The sequence below is a fragment of the Lolium perenne genome, chromosome 6 (assembly GCF_019359855.2).
Source record: "Lolium perenne isolate Kyuss_39 chromosome 6, Kyuss_2.0, whole genome shotgun sequence".
NCBI lineage: Eukaryota > Viridiplantae > Streptophyta > Magnoliopsida > Poales > Poaceae > Lolium > Lolium perenne.
The window spans coordinates 53,049,667-53,071,689 of NC_067249.2; the positions used below are offsets into that span (position 1 = coordinate 53,049,667).

The window sequence follows — 22,023 nt, forward strand, 5'->3', positions numbered from 1 at the left end:
AATTAGCCCAACTAAAAAACACCATGGGATCCTACCACTGAGGAAAAACTCAGAAGAGGCATCGAAGCATAGCTAGTAACGCACCGAGGCCTGATTTCACTAAAGAAAACTCTCGCCTAATCGTCTCTAGCTTTCCACGCTGAGCAAGAAATAAGCTTCTAAGTTCGCGATGTCTGTAGTAGTAAGATAAAGAAGCCTCACAAACAACAAATAAGTACAAGAAATTGTAGGACTTCATGTTTTGGATTTTCTAACCAAATTTTGGCGAAAAAATTATTGACTTTGAATACCCATTGTCGAAATCCTGCGCCCGCCCCTGGTACAAACACGTACAAGAGAGAAGGAGGGGACGGGGAGGAAGAGGGAGGAAGAAGGAGGTACCGCAGACGGCTTAGGGCGGAGGAAGAGGTGGCGGCGGCGGGCAGCTGCGGCGGCGGGCAGCTGCAGCGGCGACACCGGCGGGTGGGCGACGGCGGTTGGGCGCAGTGTGCGACGGCCGCGAGCGGGTCGGCGATCTGCGAGCGCGGCCGCAAGCAGGTCGGCGGTCTGCGAGCGCGGCCGCAAGCAGGTCGGCGGCGCGTGGAGGCGAGCGGGTGGGCGGCGCGTGGAGGCGCGAGCGGGTGTGCGCGGCGGCGGCGGCCAGCAGGCGGGAGGAGAGGGCGGGCGGTTTTCTGAGATATTGGGGATTTGGGGATTTGGGGATTAGGGTATGTCGCTCGCCGCGTCACAATTTCATTCACGCGCCACAATTTCATTCACGCGCCACAATTTCCCTCCCGCGCGGCGCCAATAATTTCGCTCCCACGTGCCTAATTGTGCCGGCAGATGAGGTGCCTTCAATGCATCTGTTCCGGCAGTTTCCCCGCCATGACTTGCGCCGGCAGTTAATTGCCCTTGATCCAAAATCTTTGGCGGCAGTTCACCTGCCACCTTGCTTCTATTCCGGCAGTAAGCTTGTACTAGCAGTTAAATTGCCTCCGTAAGTCAACTTTTCCCGGCAGTTGTTTGCCTCCATGCTTGGTCCATCATGTAGTGCATGGCGCAAGGGAGAGAGGAGACCGCCGGCCTTCAGCGCCGGTTCCGCTGAGAGAGGATGCTGGAGCTCCACCCCCAATCCAATCCCGCCGCTCCGCCAGCGACCACGCGCATGCCTTTTCTCCACCTGAGAGAGGGGGCCGACCACGGGGATGGCTGCCTCTTCCTCCACCGCGCCGCTAGCGGGAAGAAAAGGAGATCCCCGAACTCCTCATCGACGCCATCAACCGACTCAGGAGCATGTCATGCAGCTCGGTAGGTAGCATGGTGACCAGAGAGGGCGACGTGGAGGATGGCAATGGGGAAGAAAAGAGGATGTGAGAGAAGAAGACACGTGCAAAGCGACCGCCCTACCGCTTCAATGGGGAAATAGTAGACACCGCTTGGACCGAACCATCCAGATCGATGACGCGTGGTTGCTCGGCGAGCATGGTTAGTCGCCTCGAGGAGAAATATCTGGATGGCTCGATGGCCTTTCACCGAGCCCGGCCTTTTGACTGTGTACAATCTGGAGAAGAAAAAAACCGAGCGTACGCGTCGATCGCTAATTGGAGGAAACTGTGCGTGAACAGTACTCAAAACGCTAAAATTTCAGCAGATGGGGTTACCTTTTATATAGGTAATAATAAATCCACCACAAGCAGCAGTCTCTTCTTTCTTAAAACTTATCTATGCTTTGTCTCTTATATCATCATTAGTGTTCCTCTTCAAACGATAAATGCCATCAACAATAAAATCCTCCTCCCGCACTGTATTCCTAGTTAATTGTGAGATGAGGATCGAATTGAACTGAGATCACGATGGAAGAGGATCCAGCTGGTATTTACTGGGCCGAGATGTATGATTGGCTTTTGAGTATGCAGGCCTCATTTTTCCTTGGACCCAACACGAGACCTCAGCCCACACCAACAGGTCGCATTCTTTCCCATCACTCGGAGGCGGAGAAGGAGAATACAAGGCCGGCGGCGACGATGGGCAGCGGCGAGGGTTCCTCCGCCTCCTCAGGAGCCCGATTTCTTGTCTAGAAGAGGCGGGAGAAGAAGGAGAAGCGGAGGCAGCGGCGAGGACGAAGAGAAGCGGAGGAGGAAGAAGAAGCCATCGCCGGTCCGCCCCCACGTCAAGCGCCGCCCGCCGCCGCCACCGCCACCGCCCTCACCACCGTGGACGAGCGCAACCGCACCACCGCGTACGCCCTCACCGGGGACGGCAGGTCAACCTTGTTCCTCGCTCCGCCTCCGAGCGTCTCCTGCTTCGTCCTCCCACTCCCCCTTCTTTCACTCATTTAGATCCACTCTGATTCTATCCGACTAGAACTCCGCCCCCTCCCCTCCCCTCCCGATTGATTCTCTGAGTCCAGCTCCCCGTTTTGAACATCACCTACATCGACAGGAAGCAGATATCCTCTTCTGGAAAAATCTTGATCGAGGACGAAAGGATCCATGTCCATGAAGCGCTATCTGGAAGCCTCCCTGCGGCTGCCGGCTCCGGGGCCCAAACTCAGCAATGATTGCACCGTGGAAGAAGCCCTCGTCGACACATCCGCCTACATCGTCGACGAGCAGAACAACACCACCGCCTCTTCGCTGACCAGGGACGGCAGGGAGGTGCAGGTGAGCTTCTTCCTCGCCCAGCCGCCGGGCGTCTCCCATTTCTGCGTAGCCTGCACCGCCAACACACCCACCGAGTTCAGCTCGGAGCCTAGGCTGGTCGCGTCAGAGGGTAACCTCGCCCTACTTCTCCTGGCGCACGGCTCTCACCGCTCCAACCAGGACTACTACGTCTACCGGGCCCCTCTCGCATTCGACACAGCGCCGCCGGTGCTGGAGAAGGTCTGCCATCCAGGGCCAACCCTGTTCCTTCACACTGTCTCATACTACTTCCATAATGAGGAGGTTGGCTTCCTGCGCTACCGCGCCAACTGCCCCGATGGCCATCACCAAAGCTGCGGTGACAACTTGGACGCATACAAGATCGCCGCACTTCGTACCCATGATCTGAAACCCCGAATGAGTCGCTACAATCTCTACACGTACGACTCTCAGAGTAATACTTGGGACCGCAAGGTTGCTGTCTTGGCGGACCAGCAGTTTGAGGACCAGCTTGCAGCACATGAGAGCTCTGTGGTGATAAACATCGGAGGAGATGTTGGCACCATGGGCTGGATTGACCTTGAGCGCGGCATCATCCTCTGTGATGTGTTGGGAGGCATGGAGGACACCCCCACCAGCCGGCTGGTTCGCTACATCCCGCTGCCCGACGCTGGGCCAGTTAAGAAGAAAAACATTCTGCGTGGCACTTCACGGCGTTATAGGACTGTTGCAGCAGTCCATGGTCGCATTGAGTATGTTGAGGTGCAGATCCACGTCAGGCCAGGCCCTCGCCCAAAGCGGCTTCATGGCACCTACTTCTCAGCTGGCTGGACGGTTGTCAGGTGGAGCACGACGGCAGCAGCTGGCAGGTCCGGCTGGCACATGCACTCTAAGCTTAGGTCTTCCCGTATCACCGTCCCAGCGGACATGGCAGCATTGCTGCCTACATTGCCAAGGGACATTGATGAAGACGCCACAACATTGGAGAGGCTCCACATTGGCCACCCCACAATCAGCTTGTCTGAGGACAGTGACATTGTCTACTTCATGGCCAAGATCGATGAGATGGAGAAGGATGCATGGGTGATCGCTGTGGACACGAAGAAGAAGGTGCTGAAAGGAGTGACCGAATTCACACCACGGTGTGTGTACAGCATGGAGTCCACTTACATCCCCACTACCATCTCCAAGTATCTTACTCCAGCTCGTACAGAGGTTGTTGACATATAAAGACCAGTGATGTTGTTTTACGATGGATCCTCTGCAAAGAAGCTGCTGCCTGTGAGCCATTTTACCAGATATGGAAGCGCATCTGTACAGAACCTGCAGAATGCCCAAGTGGAACGAGGGGATGGAGAAGGGAATGTTGTGGTTTCGTTGTTTTTTGTTTCAACCTCTGGTAAACTTTGCTGCACAAGTAGACATTGCCTACAAACAGTACGTCCTGCTTGGATGGCTAATTTTTTGTCCAATTCCAGTGTATTAAACGGTACTGAATTTCTTTCCAGCCTTCCAGGCTGGCCCTTGAAAGAGGCATTTGGATAGCCGGTAAATGTCTGGGTAATTACGAGATATTGGGATATTAGTGACACGTTTTTATGCCTTATTTTGCCCTTGAGGATAATTACCTTTTTAAGATTATGCTCACTACCACTTTGTTCATGCTTAAGTTTAGTTATTACTACTACTTTTTTTAACATGCAAATGATATTGAAGAGTGCTTTTGTAATGGCATTCATTTGGATGATGTTTCCTTTCAGTAAAAATTCTAGAGTTCTTTATCCAGTGGTATTATTCCTTAAATCTGTAGATCATCCAGTGATATACTGATATTTGTACCTCATTTTTTTTATTGTGCAACAAAATTTGCAGCTGCTGTCTGCTGGCATAGTCTTCCTTGAGCACCAGCTTCATTACATAAATGCTACCAGTCTAGATTTTGTCCATTGATTTGTGATTGATAGCAGTGTATTTTCCACTCGTAGTACTGTAACCGAGATAGGATGGGTGGAGTATTATGGCTATAATCAACTTCATCTGTGATTGATAGTAGTGTTCCAAATAATGAGATTATTCAACGTATTTCTTTTCAATTTTGGTGTGCACAGTTGTTCTTGGCAAACTGTAAAATATGCGCGTAAAAATGACTTGTATTATGGTAATGCACCTTGATTTATGATTACGAGCCTTTGTTCCCCTTTTTGAGCTTTGAAAGATCGGATAGGTCATGTTGTAAGAGGAGGGGTTGGGATTGGAGATGCAGATTCAGGTTTTCCACCCCTGTCCCCTTTCTCTTTTACTTATATTGGATTACAATCGATGCTAATCTTCTTTGCATTTTGGCTGTATATGGGATTTTCCACCCCTGTCCCCTTTCTCTTTTACTTATATTGGATTACAATCGATGCTAATCTTCTTTGCATTTTGGATGTATATGGGAGAATAAAAATTGAAGTCATAATATGAAGTTCACCAACAACAAATACCTTTTTTTTTTCGTTGGTATATGTTCACCTCAACTGGTATTTTAGATATTGATATTGTTGTATTACTTTGGTAAATATAAAACGAGTTCGACTTAGGAGAATATCTAAATGCCTTGTGAACCCAAATGTAGGGAGTGTTACTCAAAGGAAACCGCTCCTTTTTAATATTTTAGAACCACTAGCAGAATCTTGTGGAAAGAAAATCATGCAGCTAGAGTTACTTTGCGATTATGATTTATGGGCCTATATGATTGTGACATACTATGTAAATTGTAGCTTTAATGAAGCTTCTTGTGGTCATAATTATGATATGATGCTTCTGGTAATGGTCATAATGTCATATAGCCCTGATACAATAAAATTTATTGCGACCAAGGTTATATCTAGCTCCAAAACTTCATTGTTCGACGAACCTCCCATACATACTTTTGATTCACCCAGTCTCACAAAACAAGGCAGATAAGCCAACTGTCATGCATCGGCCATTCAAAGATTCCCCAGGCCAGTTTACAGCTTGCATCGTTACCTCTTGTTTACTTGTACTACTGCTGCAATGCATGACTGTCTAATTAGCACCAAATTCTGGGCTGATAGCTTGGTAGTTGGGATGCCAAGTTACATTCCTCTTGTTTAAACTGATGGGCCTTCTCCTTTGAAACTTGAAATACATTGGTGCGTGGAGGAATGCATTGTATTAAGTGTTCACTTGTGTTTTCGTGAACCTGTGAGGGCAACAATCAGGAATGGGGATGCTTCATCTTCAGATTCTGTTGCTTTCCTAGACAACTGCTGGAATTCCTTGCAGGGCTGCCACGTTCTGCTTTTGATGCAAAACAGAAGAAATGTGAGGGTGATCCTTTCTGGATGATCATCAGTTTGTGTCCACAAGTGCTATGCAGTGTGTTCCTCCATCGCACGGGTCGATTAAGATAAATGTTCCTTTGAGATGGATTAAGATTGATGTTGACACTGGGTTTGATGCCTCTACAGGGAAGGCAATATAGGTATGGTTGGTCGAGTGCTCGCCCGGGAGTCATCTTAGATTCTGGAGTTAAGTGATGGTCTGCTAAAGAGTAAAATGTAATGTAGTACCGAAACTTGGGAACCCAAATCAATACGGTCACCGACCTTAGGAATACATCATATACGGTTACTACCTACGGTGTAGCGCTCATCTAAGTCACTGAGTTATGGTACTGGTCCACATTCGCTAATGTTTGCGCTGTTGTGGACCCCATATGCCAGGATTGTACCATTGACAAGTGAATATTTTTTAATAATAAAAAATTGGGCTAAAATGCAAAATTGCCTAAGAGATAAGGTTTCCCTACGCGTTGCTTGGACCGCGCTCCTCGACTCTTCCTCATCCCCGCTGCCGGATGCACCGCTTCCCCTCCGTTGGCCCCTTTCGGGATGTTGGGTCGCCGCCACCTTTTTAGCACGCCGATAATGTGTGCTCCTCCGTCTGGTCTCCCACAACATGGACAGTGAGCTCTGGCCGGCCCCGAGCCCAGGTCTGGTCGGTGGCGTCGTGGCTCCGTGTGACATCTTGGCCCAGAGCTTAATAGGATTGATAAAATACTCATACCAATAAGTTGTAACTTCTTTTCGGAAGCAAATCCCAAAAACTCTGAGGTTAAGCGTGCTTGGCTTGGAGCGATTTGAGGATGGGTGATTGACCGAGAAATCTTTCCGGATGCGCACGAGTGAGAACAAAGTGCACATGAAAGACATGTGTTGATATGTGAGGCTAGTCTAAATATCCTAGAGAGCTTCCATGGGTAAGAGGCTCGGACAGGGGCTGCTTTACACCGACTTGGTCGGTGGCAGGTGAGGTGCCGCACACCCTCTTGGCGTTTTGGGCCTGGCCCATAATCTTTGTTCCGCCTGAACTGTTTCTGCTCCCTCCTGAATAGTTAATGTTTCTGAAAATTTTGTTTAAAATTTTCTGTCTACGGATTTTAAAAATCGTTTGAAATTTATTTGTTCAAAATTGAAAATTATTCCGAAATTTGGAAATTCGTTCAAGATTAAAATTTGTTCAAATTTCGAAATTCATTCAAATCTCAAATATTGTTCGAAATTTATTTGTTCAAATTTCAAAATTCTCCCAAAATTTGGAAATTCGTTCAACATTAAAAATTTGTTCAAAATACGAAATTCGTTCAAATTTTAAAAATCGTTCAAAACTTAAAATTTGTTCAAATTTCAAAATTCGTTCACGATTTTTTTTCAAATTTCGAAATTCTTTCAAATTTTGTCAAAACTTGACCATTTTTCAAATTTGATTATTTTCGAAAATTATTTTTAAACAGAAAATAAAACGTGAGAAAAAAGATACACTAAAAGAAAACAGAAAAGAAAAAAAGAAAACAGAAAACAGAAAAGAAAAGGAAAAGGAGAAAAAACAGGGAAAAATCGCCTAACCGGGCCGGCCCACACCGCGCGCGGGGGTGTGCGGCGCGGTGCAGGTGCCGACCTGGTCGGCATATAGGAATTGCCGGGGTTGGCAGGGGTGTTACACTTCGCCCACTGCTCCGTCCTGGGCCTCCGCATCCCCGCGCCTTGCTTTGGCCCACCACAGCAAAAGGTTGTCAACCGCCCCGCCCAATCCGCCCCCTGCTTTCCCGGTGCCCTTCCTGATGTTGCCTCATCGAGTGCGAGCATGGCGGCGGTGTCGCCGGCACACAGTGTCGCGCACACATCTGCTTCTACCAAAGCCGATCTGGGCCGGCACCTCTCCAAGCACTGCTCTAGGGCATTCAGTGTCGCCGCCCACTGTGTCTTGCTGCCACCATGAGCAGCAGTGGAGAGAACCTTGCGAGCAGTGGGCGCGCATGGAGGGGAGGACGGCGAGCGCGCACCTGCATGAACACACGGAGGCTGCCTAGCTCGCCGTGGATGAACGACTTGCTCCCTACGGCGGCTCAAGGGGAAGGCAACCTATGCGGTACGACCATCCCCGTTCTCCCTAGGTTCCTCTGGTCGGACCGCTATGCCGCACTGCTCGATGTCGATCCCGTAGTGGATTCAGCAGGAGAGAAGAGGTGCAGCCACTGAGCCTAGGGCTACACGAGCGCGACGAGGCGCGGCTGCACAAGCGGAGTAAGAATGGGGCGGCGTGCGGGTGGACTTAGAGCATGTCTAACAGACCCTGCATTCGCTCGCCCCGTATCGAGCGAATACAGGCCTGTACCAAAAAAATTGGCACGCACGAACCATTTTATTTAGTAGACTCCTTATTTCACCCCGTATTTAAAAAAGTGTAAAACCCAGGAGAATACATAAATAGTTCTTCACATAGATCATAGATAGAGGATAAACAAATTTGCGCGATCCTACTGGATCGCGACTTCTACAATGCTAGGGATGCGCCTAGTCATCGAGTATGATGATTTTTGCAGTGGCGGCGGCCTCCCGAGCCTTCAGCTCCTCGACGGCGACGATGGCCTGCGCCACCTCCTCCGCGTCCGCCCGCGCCTTCTCGGCGGCGTCCATCTTGGACACGGCCACCGCCTCTAAGAAGAGGGGGTCCTCCCCCTCCTCCGCCTCCTCTTCCTCGTCGCCGGCTCGCGGCGCTCCTCCGCTGGATCTCCCCTTCCACGCGGCCTTCCACGCGCGCTCCTGCTCCCACGCGCTCCCCACTTCTCGAATTCGCCGCTGCTCATCGGCTTCAACGGTGGGTCGACATTGTGGTAGCGGCCGCCCTCCGCGAAGTCCCGGAGCGTCGACGACATCCACTCGGACCCGACGTACTTGCACGCCGCACGCCGACTCCCGACGAAGGTGAATTTGCAGTGGCGGTGCCACGCCTCCTCCACCATGGCCGGCTCGCGGGAACGCTTCGATCCGGCGGCGGGCGAGAGGCTGCTCGTACGCTATGCGCTCATGGCTGGCGGTGGCGCAAATGCGGCGGCGTGCACGTGGGAATTGCTCGCCGGAGTGGTGGCGGCGCACGACGGGGCTAGGGTTGCGAGTGAGGGGTTGGAACCCCACTCGCACCTTCACCCTCTATTTGTAGGGGGCAGCGGGGTGGGTTTGACGGGCCTTGTATTCTGCCGATACGTGCGGCCTGAATACGGGGCCTGCTAGACGGTCCATTTCGCCCTTACCCCCTATCCCGCCGGAATAATACGGGGTACCAGCGTTTTGAGGAGCCTGCTAGACATGCTCTTAGGTGGGGAAGAGGAAGAGAGAGGAGATGATGTAGGTGGGTGAGGTTGATCTATGTGTCCCATTACTGTGTCTAGGCTTTGAAAACGGAATTAGGATTGTTATAGGGGCTTTTCTTTTTGCAAAACGTTGCATAATTTATTAGGTGAGGTTTTTTTTTTTGAGCATAATATTAGGTGAGGTTGATCACGATGGAAGAGGATCCAGCTGGTAATTTACTGGGCCGAGATATAACGGTGGGCTTTGAGTACACAGGCCTCATTTCTCCCTGGACCCAACCCACCCTAAGAAAAGGCGGTGTGTGTGTTTTATTCGTCCCCTTCGCTCGGAGGCGGAGAAGGAGAGCAGAAGGCCGGCGGCGACGATGGGCAGCGGCGAGGGCAAGTCGAGGAAGCGCCGTTCCTCCGCCTCCTCAGGTGCCCGATTTCCTGTCGCTCCACTCGACCGGCCCCCTTCCTCTGTTTCCGCGCGCGCGTGCGCTGATTCCTTTCCTTGGTCTGCTCTGCTTGTTGATTTGCTTGCTCAGGGGAGGAAGAGGAGAGGGAGCGGAAGAAGAGGCGGGACAAGAAGGAGAGCAGGAGGAGCAGCCGCGGCAGCGACGAGGAGGAAGAGAGGAGGAGGAGGAAGAAGAAGCACGGCGACAGGGGCAAAGACAAAGGTAGGGTTTCTTTTGCCTCTAGGACCTGCATTACTTCCTGTTCTCTCCAACTGAATGAAACCATGCTTAGGTTATTTTACAGTGAAAAAAAAGCATGCTTAAGTTAGTTCCACCTGCGCTATCTTAATCTGTGTGTAGCGTGTGTTTTCTGCCTGGTGCTGTCCACTTAGAAAAACCTCCCAAGATATATTGTGAAAGCAAACTGTTATTATCATCTATGATCTACTCCTATACAAAGGAAGGAGCTAACTCACCAGAAAGCGACCTTTTAATTTTGACAAACTATATCTCCTGAAAAAAGAGGAACCAGACTCACCTTCAGACCATGAACACAAGCCATCAGCTCGGCCTCTTCAACGCTCAGACAGTGGCCCAAAAAAAATCCAAGCCGACAGTATTGTCACACCTGCACAATCTCTAACAATTGCGCCAATACTAGCAGAAGCACCCATCAATTCAGAACTAGCATCATCATTTATTTTTGCCTGACAAGGCCTGATCAAATGATTCATTACTGGCCTTCTGCTCAGGAAAGCAAGTGGTGCTGGATAGGAGATTTAACTTTTCGATTATAACTTGGAAGAAGGAGACAACATAATTTTGTATAAAAAATTTGAAAGTATTGAAGCCAAAATAATTGCCTTGCCATCACTGAGAATTGGAGCAATAAATTTCTTGGCGTGTGCATGATCATCTGTTTTGGCAGGAGAGAAGGGAATCAATCCAGACCATGGTTCAAAAAAGCGTTCCTGAGCGTACGCTTAAGCGTAGATTAGAGCTAAGCGGAGCCCTTCCGCTCAGCTTTCGGCCTGAGCGAGAGGAAAAGCAAGGAGGAGCTGTGGAGGCGGGCTCTCACGCATTGTCGAGGCAGAAGCAAGAGGGTTAGGGTTAGCAATTCCGTACGCATCCCAATTCTACTCCCGCGTCGAGGCAGAAGCAAGAGGCGACAACACTGGAGCTCCTCCGCGCCAGTGGTCAAGCTACTCTTTCGTGCCGCCCTCTAGATCTTCCTCAAGGCCACCTAGACAGGGTCCCCTTCCTCCAGCAGCTCGTTCCCCTCGTCCCCTTCTAGTCCAGATCGAGGGGATCAAAGTGAGAGAGGCAGGCGTGCGTGAGTGGCGGCTATGACCTGGGATCTGGGAGGCTGGAAAGCACGAGGGGATCGATTTATTTGCAGTGCGTGAGGTTATTGGGCCTTTTGGAGGGGGTCATGTGTTTGGCTACGACCTGAGAAGCAAGAGGCATCATGTTGGGCCTTTTGTTGGACCAGAAATAACACAGAACTAAGTGAGGTTATTCAATATTTTCTATTTTAGATTTACATATGCCTGTTTTGCCATGCACGCTTAAGCGGCCCTTAAGCTCGCTTAAGCAGTAGTTCCTCTAGGCAGAGCCTCACTGCTCGCTTAGCGCTTAGCGCTTTTTTGAACCTTGACAGCGAGTGCTTGCTCTGTACATAATGACTAAACTATGGATGGCAAGTGAGAAAAGATCAAGTAAGATGTTGGTTGACAGGCGGCAGAAAATATGGTGCCTACTGTCTGGTGTGATTTCGTGGAGTATATTGTTATGTTGTAGGGATTCAGTCACACTTGGAGGAAATCCTAATTTGAGACACAATTTAAGAACCAAAAATGACAAATCAAATGAGTACAGCCGTTTGATTTTCTTCCGATGAACAACAAACAGTAGATAGGTGCAGGTTCTGCATAATATCCCTAATCTACTTTCCGCTGCCGTGTCTGTCAGCAAGCAATACAGTTACAATATGCAGAGGAGTGCTCAGCCATGAATATAGAGAAGTACAATAAGTTCAGAATTTAATTGTAACATATGGTTTGATCATCCGGGTCTGTAAATGGGATAAAGAAATAGAATACTAGTATTTGTGAAAAGTTGTTGACAGATCGATCAATACAACGACATCCATTACAGGATTGAACATTATGGAAACATTCGAACTATTAAGAAGTATGTAAATGCAACAGGTCCAGAATCAACGACCACTGTTCGCCACGTTGAGGATCAGATAATCTTCCAGCTCCCAGTGGCAAGCACAAAGATCAAGCTCGCGATTTCGACCTTTGCGGGCTCTAGGCTGCGTAGTCGTCCGATCCTGGAAGCGGTAGGCACGGAAATGACCAAGCTGTTGCAGATAATAGTTGAGGTATACCGAATTGGCGGCGATCTTAGGGAACTTCTTTGTGGACACCATGACAGAGCCAGCCCCCGCGAGGAAGGCTGCATGGTCGTTGCCGACCCCGCTCTGGGGGACTAGCCGTCTCCTCGCCATGTCCACCTCAAACACCTCCACGCGGGCTTGGCGTCCGCGCCACATGAATATCTCTGTCGCGTTGTAGCCACCTCCCCGAATCAGGTTGGCACCGAACATGTAGCGCACCATCATCATCCTGTCCTGGGACCGGACGAGGAAGGAGGTGGTTTGTGCGGTCACCGGCGGGTCCTCGTCGAGGAAGAAATTCATGAGAGGCCATCGAGACCCCGAGCTCAGATCCAGCGACATTATCCTGCCGGACACCGTCGTGAAGTAGCAACGCCCTCCCAAGGTCACCGGCGACTGGACTAGTGATACCATGTGGGCGATGCCCTGCTTGGCGACGCGCGCGTACGCCCAGTTTTCGTCTCCGGGCTTGGCGCAGACGATCGGATACGCCCCCGGTCGGAGGCAGAGCATGAGCGTGCACGGGGACGTTGAGTCGTCGATGCCCGCGCCGGTGATCACTCTTGGGTCCACCCGGAGCAAGCGCGTCGGTAAGCATGAGGGGTGGTCGGCCGGGTCGACGGTGAGGGGCGGGAACCGGATGAGCGCGCCGGTGAGCGGGTTGAGGACACTGACGTCGTTGCCGCCCTCGTGGAGGAGGACGAGGAGACCGTCGGCAGTGCCTAGTTGGTGGTTGGTGGCGAGCTCGGGGAAGTCGACGTTGGCGCGGGCACCAGTGGCCACGTTCACGAGGGTGCGGCCCGACGGGTGGCCGCAGCGGTAGAGCACGATCCAGTCGCGCGGGCGGAAGCGGGCGTCCATTCCATCGCTCGCGCGGGGGTTGTCGGTGCAGTCACGCCAGGGCTTGCACGCAGCTCGGAAGCGGAGGTACTCGGCGACGTCCAAGGTGAGCAGTCGGTCGGCGATGTCCATGACCAGATCGGTCGGCAGGTTCTTCCAGTCTCGCCATTTCATAGCGGCGCGGGTCCGTTTCGCCACGGGCTCATAAAGGCTCACAGCCTGTTGCGACGTCATCTTTACTGTCCACAATTGGAAACACGTTCATAAGCAAAATTGGAATGCAACGGCATCAAGTTGGGAAATAATTGTTTATCACAATAATTGTTGTGAAAAAAAGCAATCGCCACTGTCCAGACCAGAGGCGATTGCTTTTTTCAGTACTGTTTATCACAATAATAACAACGAACATCACGTGTTCTAGACCCAGAACAAATAAACTCTAAGAAAGACCGGCCAATGCAACGAAATTCCCCAAATATATATATATAAAGAAAACTTTTTTAAAACATTAAAAAATATAAACATGTTTCTTTTTCTATGGTACCAAACCTTGTTATAGAAACTTTTGCTTCAAAGAAAAAGAGATTGACAGAATCTTACCAATACAGGAAATATACCACAGTATACTCTCAAACATGTAGATCTGAGAAAATTACCAACCACAATTTTACTTACCTTTTTGATGGCTATGAACTATTCCTCGATGAAACCCTTATTCTCCTCTCTGAGAACAACAATTGCGATATTACCAAAGAACACAATGAACGCAGTAGCTCGACTCTTGGGGAACCTGAAAAGACGTCGGGTGGGTTTAGAGATTGGTTTTAGAAATTGTGGCTTATATAAACAACCGAAAACACGCAATATAATTTGATAGATCTAGATCTGGGGAAAAGTACTAAAAATATGAAGCACTAAAAAAAATTCCAAGTATATCCGACACCTTTTTACCTTTGATTTATCTACGCTTTGTGTTCTCCATCTTGTTTTTTCCCGAAAGCAACAGTAGGAAGAGCGATGGGGAAGGGGTAGGAATACTGGGGCTTGTTTAGGGTGATGGCGGCGGGAGGAGGGAGAGGACGAGGAGGACGAGGGGGATATGGTAGGTTAGGGTTTGCCGTGTGAAATGGGGATAAGTAGGTGAGTGTAGTCTGGAGAGCCAAAATAATGGGTGGGCTAGTCTTGTAAGTAGAGTTTTTGCTCCTAATGGGCCAAAACTATGCTAAATTCTAAGGGAAAACCTATAGATATGGGTGGGCCACAACCATCCCACCCATAGACCGCTAGTGGGTGAGTGGTTCGGCTCGTTCACACTTTAAGGAGATCAAAGGAGACACAAACATCAAGAAGAGGTAATTAAGTTCAGATTGGGATAAAAACTCATTAAGATATCCGGGAGACATTTTAATAGAACATTAGAATGATATTCTTGAAGGTGTACTTGGTGATGATGGTTAACCTCGGCAATATTCATGGATGTGGAAATAGGGTTTCGGGGAAAGAGTTGTGCTGGTGATTTCGTCGGCTTATCAAACAAACTAGGTGGTCTGGTGATGTATTGATTATGAGGCAAGCCTTTATATGAGAGGTTGGGTATCAGAGCCCAGTTCGGTCGGTTTACAAGTGTCCTAATAAGGCTATGCTTATGTCGTCTCATTTGGGATTTTCCTTATTGTCCACGTCTAACCCCTGTGCTAAGACTTTGGGCTTCATGGGCTTATTCCCAAATATGTACCAGGGATACCAATGCAATAGGCTCAATAAGGTATGCCCATGTCAGGTCCCAAAATTCTACTCGAGTCACATACTTGGGTTAAACCTCCAAACTTTAACTTATTCATTTGTACAACGAGCCTGGAGTTTCAAGTAAATAACTTCTTGTTATGGGGATATTGGTAAATGAGCCCCTCTAACAGATCAGGAACCAGCTAATTGTTTTTGGGCAAAAACATTGTGAACCTACGTCAAACTTAAGTCCCTAGACTCGAATCTGGTATGTGCTGGTGTAATTCAGTTCGGACCGCGAAAGTCTTATCGAGTTATGAATTCTAGTTTTATGTTTTGGGTATCCAACTCATCTGTCGGGATTTTTCATCATATTGTTGATATGGAAATTATCTAGCAGACCGCGGCTTGTGCGAGTGCTAGGCCTCATAGGATGGATCTTGGGGTCTTACCTTCATGCTTATGAGCACGACATTCTAACATATTATCGCGGCAGACGCGTTCCGAGAATAATTTTATATCGACTGCCTTGTTTGGATGTTGCACTAGTTGAAGTTGTCGGGTTCAGGTTTACCCGAATTTTGATACTTTTGTCAGGTGCACAATAGACGCTCCCGATGGGAGTAATTGACAAGTCTATGTTTCTAGTGTTTACCACCGATAATGGACTCGAAGATTTATCCTCTTCTCTATTTCTCGAAAACCTCGCCATGGAGTGGTGTAGACTATTTCTCGAAAACCTCACCATGGAGTGGTGTAGATAAACTTGTACTTGTAAGGCTGTAACTAGATGTAATCTCTGTTGCTCAGGCAATAAAAGGGTTGGGATTATTAATAGATCTTGCCTTCAATGTTTTCCTCTAGAGGGTCTTGATCATGAACCGTTTTGAACAGCGACTCCAGACCACTATTCAGAAAATTCCCTTCAGGTGGTAAATTCCGAACAGTCCTAAGCGCAAACATAACAGCACGGGGTTTTTTTTGCGATAAATCAGCGCATGATGATTGTCCTCACTCTCAAACCAAAAATATTGCAAGTTGGGTTTGTGTCCATATTCCTTCTCCATTGGTTTTCCTGCAGTGCAAGGCTTTCAGTAGCAAGTTCTCTAGGGGGACAAGGGCGCTCCAGATAGACTCCATATTTTCCTATTTCCACCCAAACCACAACTGGACCTTGCGAATATCCATCGGTTCTCCTGCACTGCAAGGCTTTCAGTAGCAAGTTCCTAAGCAAAAACCTTGTCTAGGGGGGACAAGGGCGCTCCAGATAGACTCCATATTTTCCTATTCCACCCAAACCACAACTGGACCTTGCGAATATCCATCGGTTTTCCTGCACTGCAAGGCTCTCAGTACCAAGTTCCCAAGCAAAAACCTTGTCTAGGGGGGACAAGGGCGCTCCAGATAGACTCCATAATTTCCTATTTCCACCGAAACCACAACTGGCTTGACCCTTGGGAATATGTAACGAACGATGGTGTAAACTAAGCTTATATGCACTATGAACTGAGAAAATGCTACTCTTTTCATAGTGCCGAAATAGGCGTGCATTTGTTTGATCTTGATCATATACATATGGTGTTAGATTCATTTGATGATGATGTGTATGTGACTCTGTATTTGTGTCTTGACAGAGAGGGATTCAAAGGAGAAGCGTTCCAAGGAGAAGGAGAAGAGCAAGCGAAAAGACAAGGATCCTGTGAGTTCTCTAGACGGTTGTTTTATCGAAGTATCAAGCAGTTTGCATGTGATTAATCAAGCATCTGGTCCTGTTAGATCCATGGTAGTCCTTTTCCATAGATGAATATATATTTGTAGAAGCTTGAACGTTTGCACAGGTCTGATAATGGAATGGACAATATTGAATATTCCTGAACAGAACCAGATGAAGTAGGGCTGAGCAAATGTGGTTTGGCAAAACCACTAAAAAGCACAGCTAGTAGGCTGAATTAAATAAGTGAATCACCTCCAAACCAATGTATCAACCTAACTGGCAAAACTGTCCAAACCATATTTTTTAAGGTGTCATTGAAGCATTCTTAGAACTGAACCGGCCCCTTTCCAGGTAAATGTTTCGGGCTAAGATATTGTAAATTTCGAAAATTGTCATAACTAACATGCAAGGCTGTTGTATTGTCCTGGATAATGGATTTCCATTGAAACTTGCCAGATTTTATTTCGCATCTGAAGGCTGTATAGCAGCACAAGATATGTTGAGGCTGAATAGTAATTTATGTGCTTTAGCTTATTTTAATGGTTATTGCCTTATTCCCTGCTACTTTTAAGTTTGTGGTGAAAGGTATTTACACCCCTTGACGGATCTTGAGAACCATAATAATTTGTGCACCTAGAGTAATAGCAGCACACAATCTGTTGGGGCCATTTAACAGTTTTTGCCTTATTCCCTGCTATTTTTATATCCGTAATGAAAGGATTGTAGTATCTACACCCCTGAATGGATTGTGAGAACCATAATTTGTGCACCTACAGACTAGAGTATGATGTTAGTTGCATCTCATTTCACTCTAATTAATCAAAAGTAGTAGACTGTTGAAAAAGTGTGCAACAGATGTATTTGAATGTGCCTGTTAGGTGCATATATCCTTGCCAAAGCAGAAGCGATTGACATGACTTTCATTTTTTTTTCTTGCCAAAACAGGATTTCAAAGAAATATCCAAAGATGACTACTTTGCAAAGAGCAATGAGTTCGCCAAATGGTTGAAGGAAGAAAAGGGCAAATATTTCTCTGATCTTTCTTCAGAGTCTGCTCGTGATATCTTCCTCAAGTTTGTGAAGCAATGGAACAAGGGAAAGTTACCATCACAATACTACGAGGGCATTACAGCTGGGCCACGATCAGCGCACAAATGGAACATCAAGGCGTGAGAAAAGACTCTTCCTCCTCGTGGCCTGTAGATTGGGTGCCTTGTTTTGTGCAGTTTCTTGATGAAACTCCAATGCCAAATACCAGCCGCACTTTCTTTTTCATCTTTTAGGATTCTGATCTAAACCTGTATGAATAGTAGTTTGGTATTGATTTTAATTTTGTTTTAAACGTGTCCTGGTATCCAGGTTATTGGCCCACCACCATGTCCATGTTCTTCTGATCTTGTATGCTGCGTTTCCGTAAAAGAATCTTATGTTGCCAATGATTTATATAGCTCGATTCTTCATTGCTTTGTTTATACATTCTCAACAAGGCTATATGTTGCAAGTTTGATATGTTACTCAGCCGTCAAACTATATTTTGATATGTTGGCTGTGCCTGATATTTCATCACTACGATTAGTGCCAAAGACTGTTTTTATGATTGTTTGCCTGATCTGAACAGTTCAGGGCCGGAACACATTTTCACCATGTCACTCTTTGTCTTGCCATTATAGATGCAATTGGCCATTAACCACTTACATAATATTGTTGGTCCAAACTATAGGTAGCTATGCGGAGTCTAAGCTCTTCAATTTCGGCCAGCATGATTTGTTAATACCTCATATAACACAGGATGACATGAATTGATTCGTCATGACAAGTTTCAACGCTAATAAGTAACATCTTTTATGCTAGCATATTATCAGGACTTGGTAAAATTATTGCTTTGTGTGGTGTAAAAAACATGACAGTAGTTTAGGACTGAAGGAGATTTATGATGCTGATTTTTGAAGAGTTTTAACGCTTATATGGATTGGTCTGCTGTAGCATCGTCTCTGAATTTTTTGAAGTTTGCCACAGTTTAGGCAGTATCCTGATCTTATAGCAGATTACTATCATCAGCATGCAGAAAGATTTTTGAATACCAATTGGTCAAAACAGAGCTAAAATTTGGGACAAAACGATCGCAGTAAAACAAAGGAACTCAAGTCATATACAGATTTTGGATCTTGCAAGCCCTTCTAGGGTAGGCAAATGCCATTTATTCCATGTTCTGCTCCTTTCTGGGCTGAGACAGCAGGTGGTAGGAAGTGTAGATTCTCCATGTTTAGAAGCCACCAACATTGCTCAATGCTTGCTGTCCTCTTCCTCGCAGAATTTTGAGTACTTCTCGTCATCCATCAGCGAGTTGAGCTCACCTGCATCACTGACCTTGACCTTGATAATCCAGCCGCCCTCATATGGACTTCCGTTGACCTGTGTTGCAAAAAAAAAGAGCCAGCATACATGTCATACCACACTTCAATCGACAACGAAGGATTTGCTCACAGAGTGCCAAATTATCATAAGCTGAAACTTACCAATGCTGGTTTTTCATGAAGTTCTTCATTCACTGCAACGACCTCTCCAGATACTGGCGAGTTTATGTCACTGGTTGCCTTCACACTTTCAACAGCACCAAAGTTGCTTCCCTGAGTTACACAGGCGCCAACTTCTGGTAGCTCCACATACACAACATCACCCAAATGGTCCTGGAGGCCCAAACAACTCACTATCAGCATAAGCATATGCTGACTGAACAGTTCATACATCTTAAAAAAATACTCCTATAACATATGAGATGTCTAACACGGAAATTTGTTCATAGGGGTCAAATGCATCAGTATATCAACCTGGGCATGGTCTGTGATTCCAACGGTTGCCGAATCACCCTCAACCTTGACCCATTCATGAGTTTCCGCATACTTCAGATCCTTGAGCACTGGAAAAGGCAAGAAAGATGGCACAAGGCGTGTTAAATACTGAGTGGCAGCATCAGCAAACAGCAATGCAGTTAATGGGTTCAACAGTGAACACAGAAAGTTCCATAAGCATTCCAATTATTGTTCACCCTGAACTATGCACACAAGGCAGGTGTCTATTTATACAGAAACTTTTTCTTGGGCTCATTCCATCAGTTTCTCTACTTCATACTCCATGCATATGATAGTGCGTAAACAGATCCTTATCTGTATTCATTTTCTTAAAATAATTTTCGCAAGCCTACTGCAGAAACTTTCATGTGGACTATGGAGTCCTAAACCAATCTTCCCTTATGCGGTTTTCAAATGCATCAAACAAAAATCACATCAGCAGAAATCAGACCACGCTACCCTGAATCGCAGAAATCGCCCCCTCTGCTAAAATGAGCACAAAAATGGAAATCCAGATGCAGAAACGTTGAACTTCACCACCGAATCGGGCAAAAAACGTTGAACTTCAACACGGATCCTGTTTTACGGAGAAGATATAATCTGCCACCGGGAAAGGAATAAAACAACCAGAAAAAAAAAATAACGTTTGCATTACACCCCACTATCTCATCTCCCGGATAAACTCCGAGGCACACAACGGAGTCACTACTGAAATCACCACTAAATCTCCCCAAATCGGGCCGCAGGAGGACAAGATCGCGCCGCTCCTAAACCAACTACCCGTGATCCCGGGACACACGCGGCACGAATCACGAGATACAGGCGCGAACAGTAAACGGTGCGGGCAAGGTGGCGAATGGAGATGTACCGGTGGAGAAGGCCCTGGGGAAGGTGGAGATCTTGAGGTAGGAGGCGGCGCGGGAGGCCCAGAGCAACCTGGAGGTGGCCATGGCCATGATCACGCGACGACGGCGGCGGAGAGGGAGGTGGAGGAGGGATCGCTCGCTCGCTGGCTCGGCGCCGCCCCACCTCTGTCGCACCGAGTTTCTCCTTGGGTTTGGTGGTGGTTCCTCGGCTCGGCTCTTTTTGCTAAAGAAAAGTTTTGAGGGGTTGGTGGCCTGGGGGCCCTTTGCATATTGCCAAAGGTTTTTCTGTTTCGTGGTAGGGTTTTGGGCCCTCCTGGGCCTTCTTGTAGTACTCCCTCCGTCCCGCGGAAAATGTCGCGACCCCCGTTTTGCAAAAACGCCATCCTAGTTTCTCCGACCAAACCTGCAGTCCTCCGCATCATCTCCTTCCCCTCCGCGCGTCCCCTTCCCCTCCCTCCGCCGCTCCGTCGCCGGCTCGCCACTCCATAGGCGGCCACCCCGCCGTCGCCCGCGCCGCGGAGCTCCGCGCCTCCTCCCGCTCTATTCCCCGCTTAGTTCCTGCGCTCCCTCCTCCACTCCACCGCGCCTCCATCCACTCCCCCGTAGCTAAATATCGACTATTTCTCCCGCGATTCGGACGGTCGGCGTACTCCGGCGGTTCGGCACCAGATAAAGGTGGAGCGGCTTCGCTTAGGAGAAGAGGCGCTCGATCTGGAGTTCATGGCGACGAGGGAGGCGATGAGCTGGTGCTGTGGTGCTGGGTGCGACGAGGCGGACGAAGCTTCCACCTTTTTCCTCCATGGTCGACGGCGGCGCAGCAGTGGGTGGTGGCGACGCGGCTTGGAGAACGTCCGGCCCTCTTTCCCGTCGTTCCCAATCTCATTGGTATGCTACAGCAATCAACGGTTTCTCTCTCTGGTGTCTCTGTTCGTGAACTTGGGCGGCGACTGAGCATATGGTGCTGTGAACGTGATTGGCCGGCGGCGGCGGTCACACGGCCTCCATCGCGCCTCCTCTTGGCCGCACGGTGAACAGGCCAGCAGGGACTCACGCTTGTGGACTCGCGGTCGCAATTGCAGGCTGCCGGGTGCCGGCCCCTCATCTCTCCGGTCTCCGGCCATCCGACGAACTCTTTCCCTGCCTTCAAGTTTCAGGTAAATTCCCCTTTCCTACCGCAGTACGAATTTAGTTCTTGCTTTAATAACTCTGATTCTTGCATATTAGAATTGGGGAAAATTCTAGCTACTTTATAGATTTAGCAGTACACTAAAATTGTTGATCACAGATTGTTGTTTCATTGTGTAGCTAGGAAGTAGCGATGACAAATGTGAAGGTCCATGGTTCAGTATAAAGATTATTTTGTTTTGAAGTAGCTTATGCGTATGTTGATGATAGAAATGTATTTTGTGAACAAGCACGGCATATTATATAATTTTCTCAAAATGCTACGGATTTGAGCATGTTGTTGTCATATGATTTGGCATTCGAATTTTTTTCAATCTCATTTTTGTAGCTTCGCCTCTTCTAAGATTTTGGTCAAGCTTCGCCACTGTCCGGCCGGCTTAGACATATCATCTTCGCCTTCCCCATCTCCTGATGAGTAAACATTCTCATGCTCATGAGTAGTGATATTTAGCTAGGCGGCGATGATGCAAAAACATCTGGTGGTATTAAAATGATTGTTCTTCTTTAGATTATAGTATTAAAATGATTGTTCGGATGCCAAACCCTCATTTCCATGGACATGTATGCTCTTCTTTAGATTAATATTAAAATGATTGTTCTTTGCATAGGGCACCAAAGCATCAGGCATCAAGGAGGAGACACCATCTTCCTCAAAACCTACATCAAATGCCACTGTTTCCTCAAAAAGTTCCCGTGCCTGTATCTCCTATGAGGACTGTTC

General features: G+C 48.0%; 4 protein-coding genes across 5 annotated transcripts; 2 read left to right on the forward strand and 2 right to left on the reverse strand.

Annotated features, from left to right (window-relative positions):
- Positions 1–1,900: 1,900 nt before the first annotated feature.
- LOC127307998 (uncharacterized) lies at positions 1,901–4,323 on the forward strand. The gene is made up of 2 exons (XM_051338755.2): positions 1,901–2,245; positions 2,425–4,323. Exon 2 carries the CDS (start codon positions 2,475–2,477, stop codon positions 3,852–3,854), a length of 1,380 nt encoding a protein of 459 aa, XP_051194715.1. The 5' UTR covers positions 1,901–2,245; positions 2,425–2,474; the 3' UTR covers positions 3,855–4,323.
- A 5,238-nt stretch (positions 4,324–9,561) lies between these two features.
- On the forward strand, positions 9,562–17,862 carry LOC127308001 (uncharacterized). The gene is made up of 4 exons (XM_051338758.2): positions 9,562–9,699; positions 9,810–9,941; positions 16,323–16,387; positions 17,348–17,862. The coding sequence occupies exons 1-4, from the start codon at positions 9,648–9,650 to the stop codon at positions 17,573–17,575; spliced, it is 477 nt and encodes a 158-aa protein (XP_051194718.1). The 5' UTR covers positions 9,562–9,647; the 3' UTR covers positions 17,576–17,862.
- LOC127307999 (uncharacterized) lies at positions 11,737–14,148 on the reverse strand. 2 transcript variants are annotated; one of them, XM_051338757.1, is made up of 3 exons: positions 13,915–14,148; positions 13,639–13,753; positions 11,737–13,197 (listed from the first exon to the last, which is right to left on the reverse strand). In XM_051338757.1, the coding sequence occupies exon 3, from the start codon at positions 13,195–13,197 to the stop codon at positions 11,938–11,940; it is 1,260 nt and encodes a 419-aa protein (XP_051194717.1). In that variant the 5' UTR covers positions 13,639–13,753; positions 13,915–14,148; the 3' UTR covers positions 11,737–11,937. The 2 variants fall into 2 exon arrangements, with proteins under 2 accessions (XP_051194717.1, XP_051194716.1); XM_051338756.2 differs by having other exon boundaries at positions 11,737–13,202; positions 13,915–14,146.
- A 600-nt stretch (positions 17,863–18,462) lies between the features above and the next one.
- On the reverse strand, positions 18,463–20,340 carry LOC127308002 (glycine cleavage system H protein 2, mitochondrial). The gene is made up of 4 exons (XM_051338759.2): positions 20,120–20,340; positions 19,231–19,319; positions 18,919–19,089; positions 18,463–18,814 (listed from the first exon to the last, which is right to left on the reverse strand). Exons 1-4 carry the CDS (start codon positions 20,205–20,207, stop codon positions 18,686–18,688), a joined length of 477 nt encoding a protein of 158 aa, XP_051194719.1. The 5' UTR covers positions 20,208–20,340; the 3' UTR covers positions 18,463–18,685.
- Between the last annotated feature and the right edge of the window lie 1,683 nt (positions 20,341–22,023).

What these genes read in the sequence shown, in the direction of transcription:
- LOC127307999 (XM_051338757.1), bottom strand. Translation starts at nt 13,197, where the DNA reads ATGACGTCGCAACAGGCTGTGAGCCTTTATGAGCCCGTGGCGAAACGG.
- LOC127307998 (XM_051338755.2), top strand. Translation starts at nt 2,475, where the DNA reads ATGTCCATGAAGCGCTATCTGGAAGCCTCCCTGCGGCTGCCGGCTCCG.
- LOC127308001 (XM_051338758.2), top strand. Translation starts at nt 9,648, where the DNA reads ATGGGCAGCGGCGAGGGCAAGTCGAGGAAGCGCCGTTCCTCCGCCTCC. An exon ending in CCGTTCCTCCGCCTCCTCAG is followed by an intron (nt 9,700 to 9,809) that starts GTGCCCGATTTC and finishes TTGCTTGCTCAG; the next exon opens with GGGAGGAAGAGGAGAGGGAG. An exon ending in CGACAGGGGCAAAGACAAAG is followed by an intron (nt 9,942 to 16,322) that starts GTAGGGTTTCTT and finishes GTGTCTTGACAG; the next exon opens with AGAGGGATTCAAAGGAGAAG.
- LOC127308002 (XM_051338759.2), bottom strand. Translation starts at nt 20,207, where the DNA reads ATGGCCATGGCCACCTCCAGGTTGCTCTGGGCCTCCCGCGCCGCCTCC. An exon ending in GAATCACAGACCATGCCCAG is followed by an intron (nt 19,090 to 19,230) that starts GTTGATATACTG and finishes TTGGGCCTCCAG; the next exon opens with GACCATTTGGGTGATGTTGT. An exon ending in TTCATGAAAAACCAGCATTG is followed by an intron (nt 18,815 to 18,918) that starts GTAAGTTTCAGC and finishes TTTGCAACACAG; the next exon opens with GTCAACGGAAGTCCATATGA.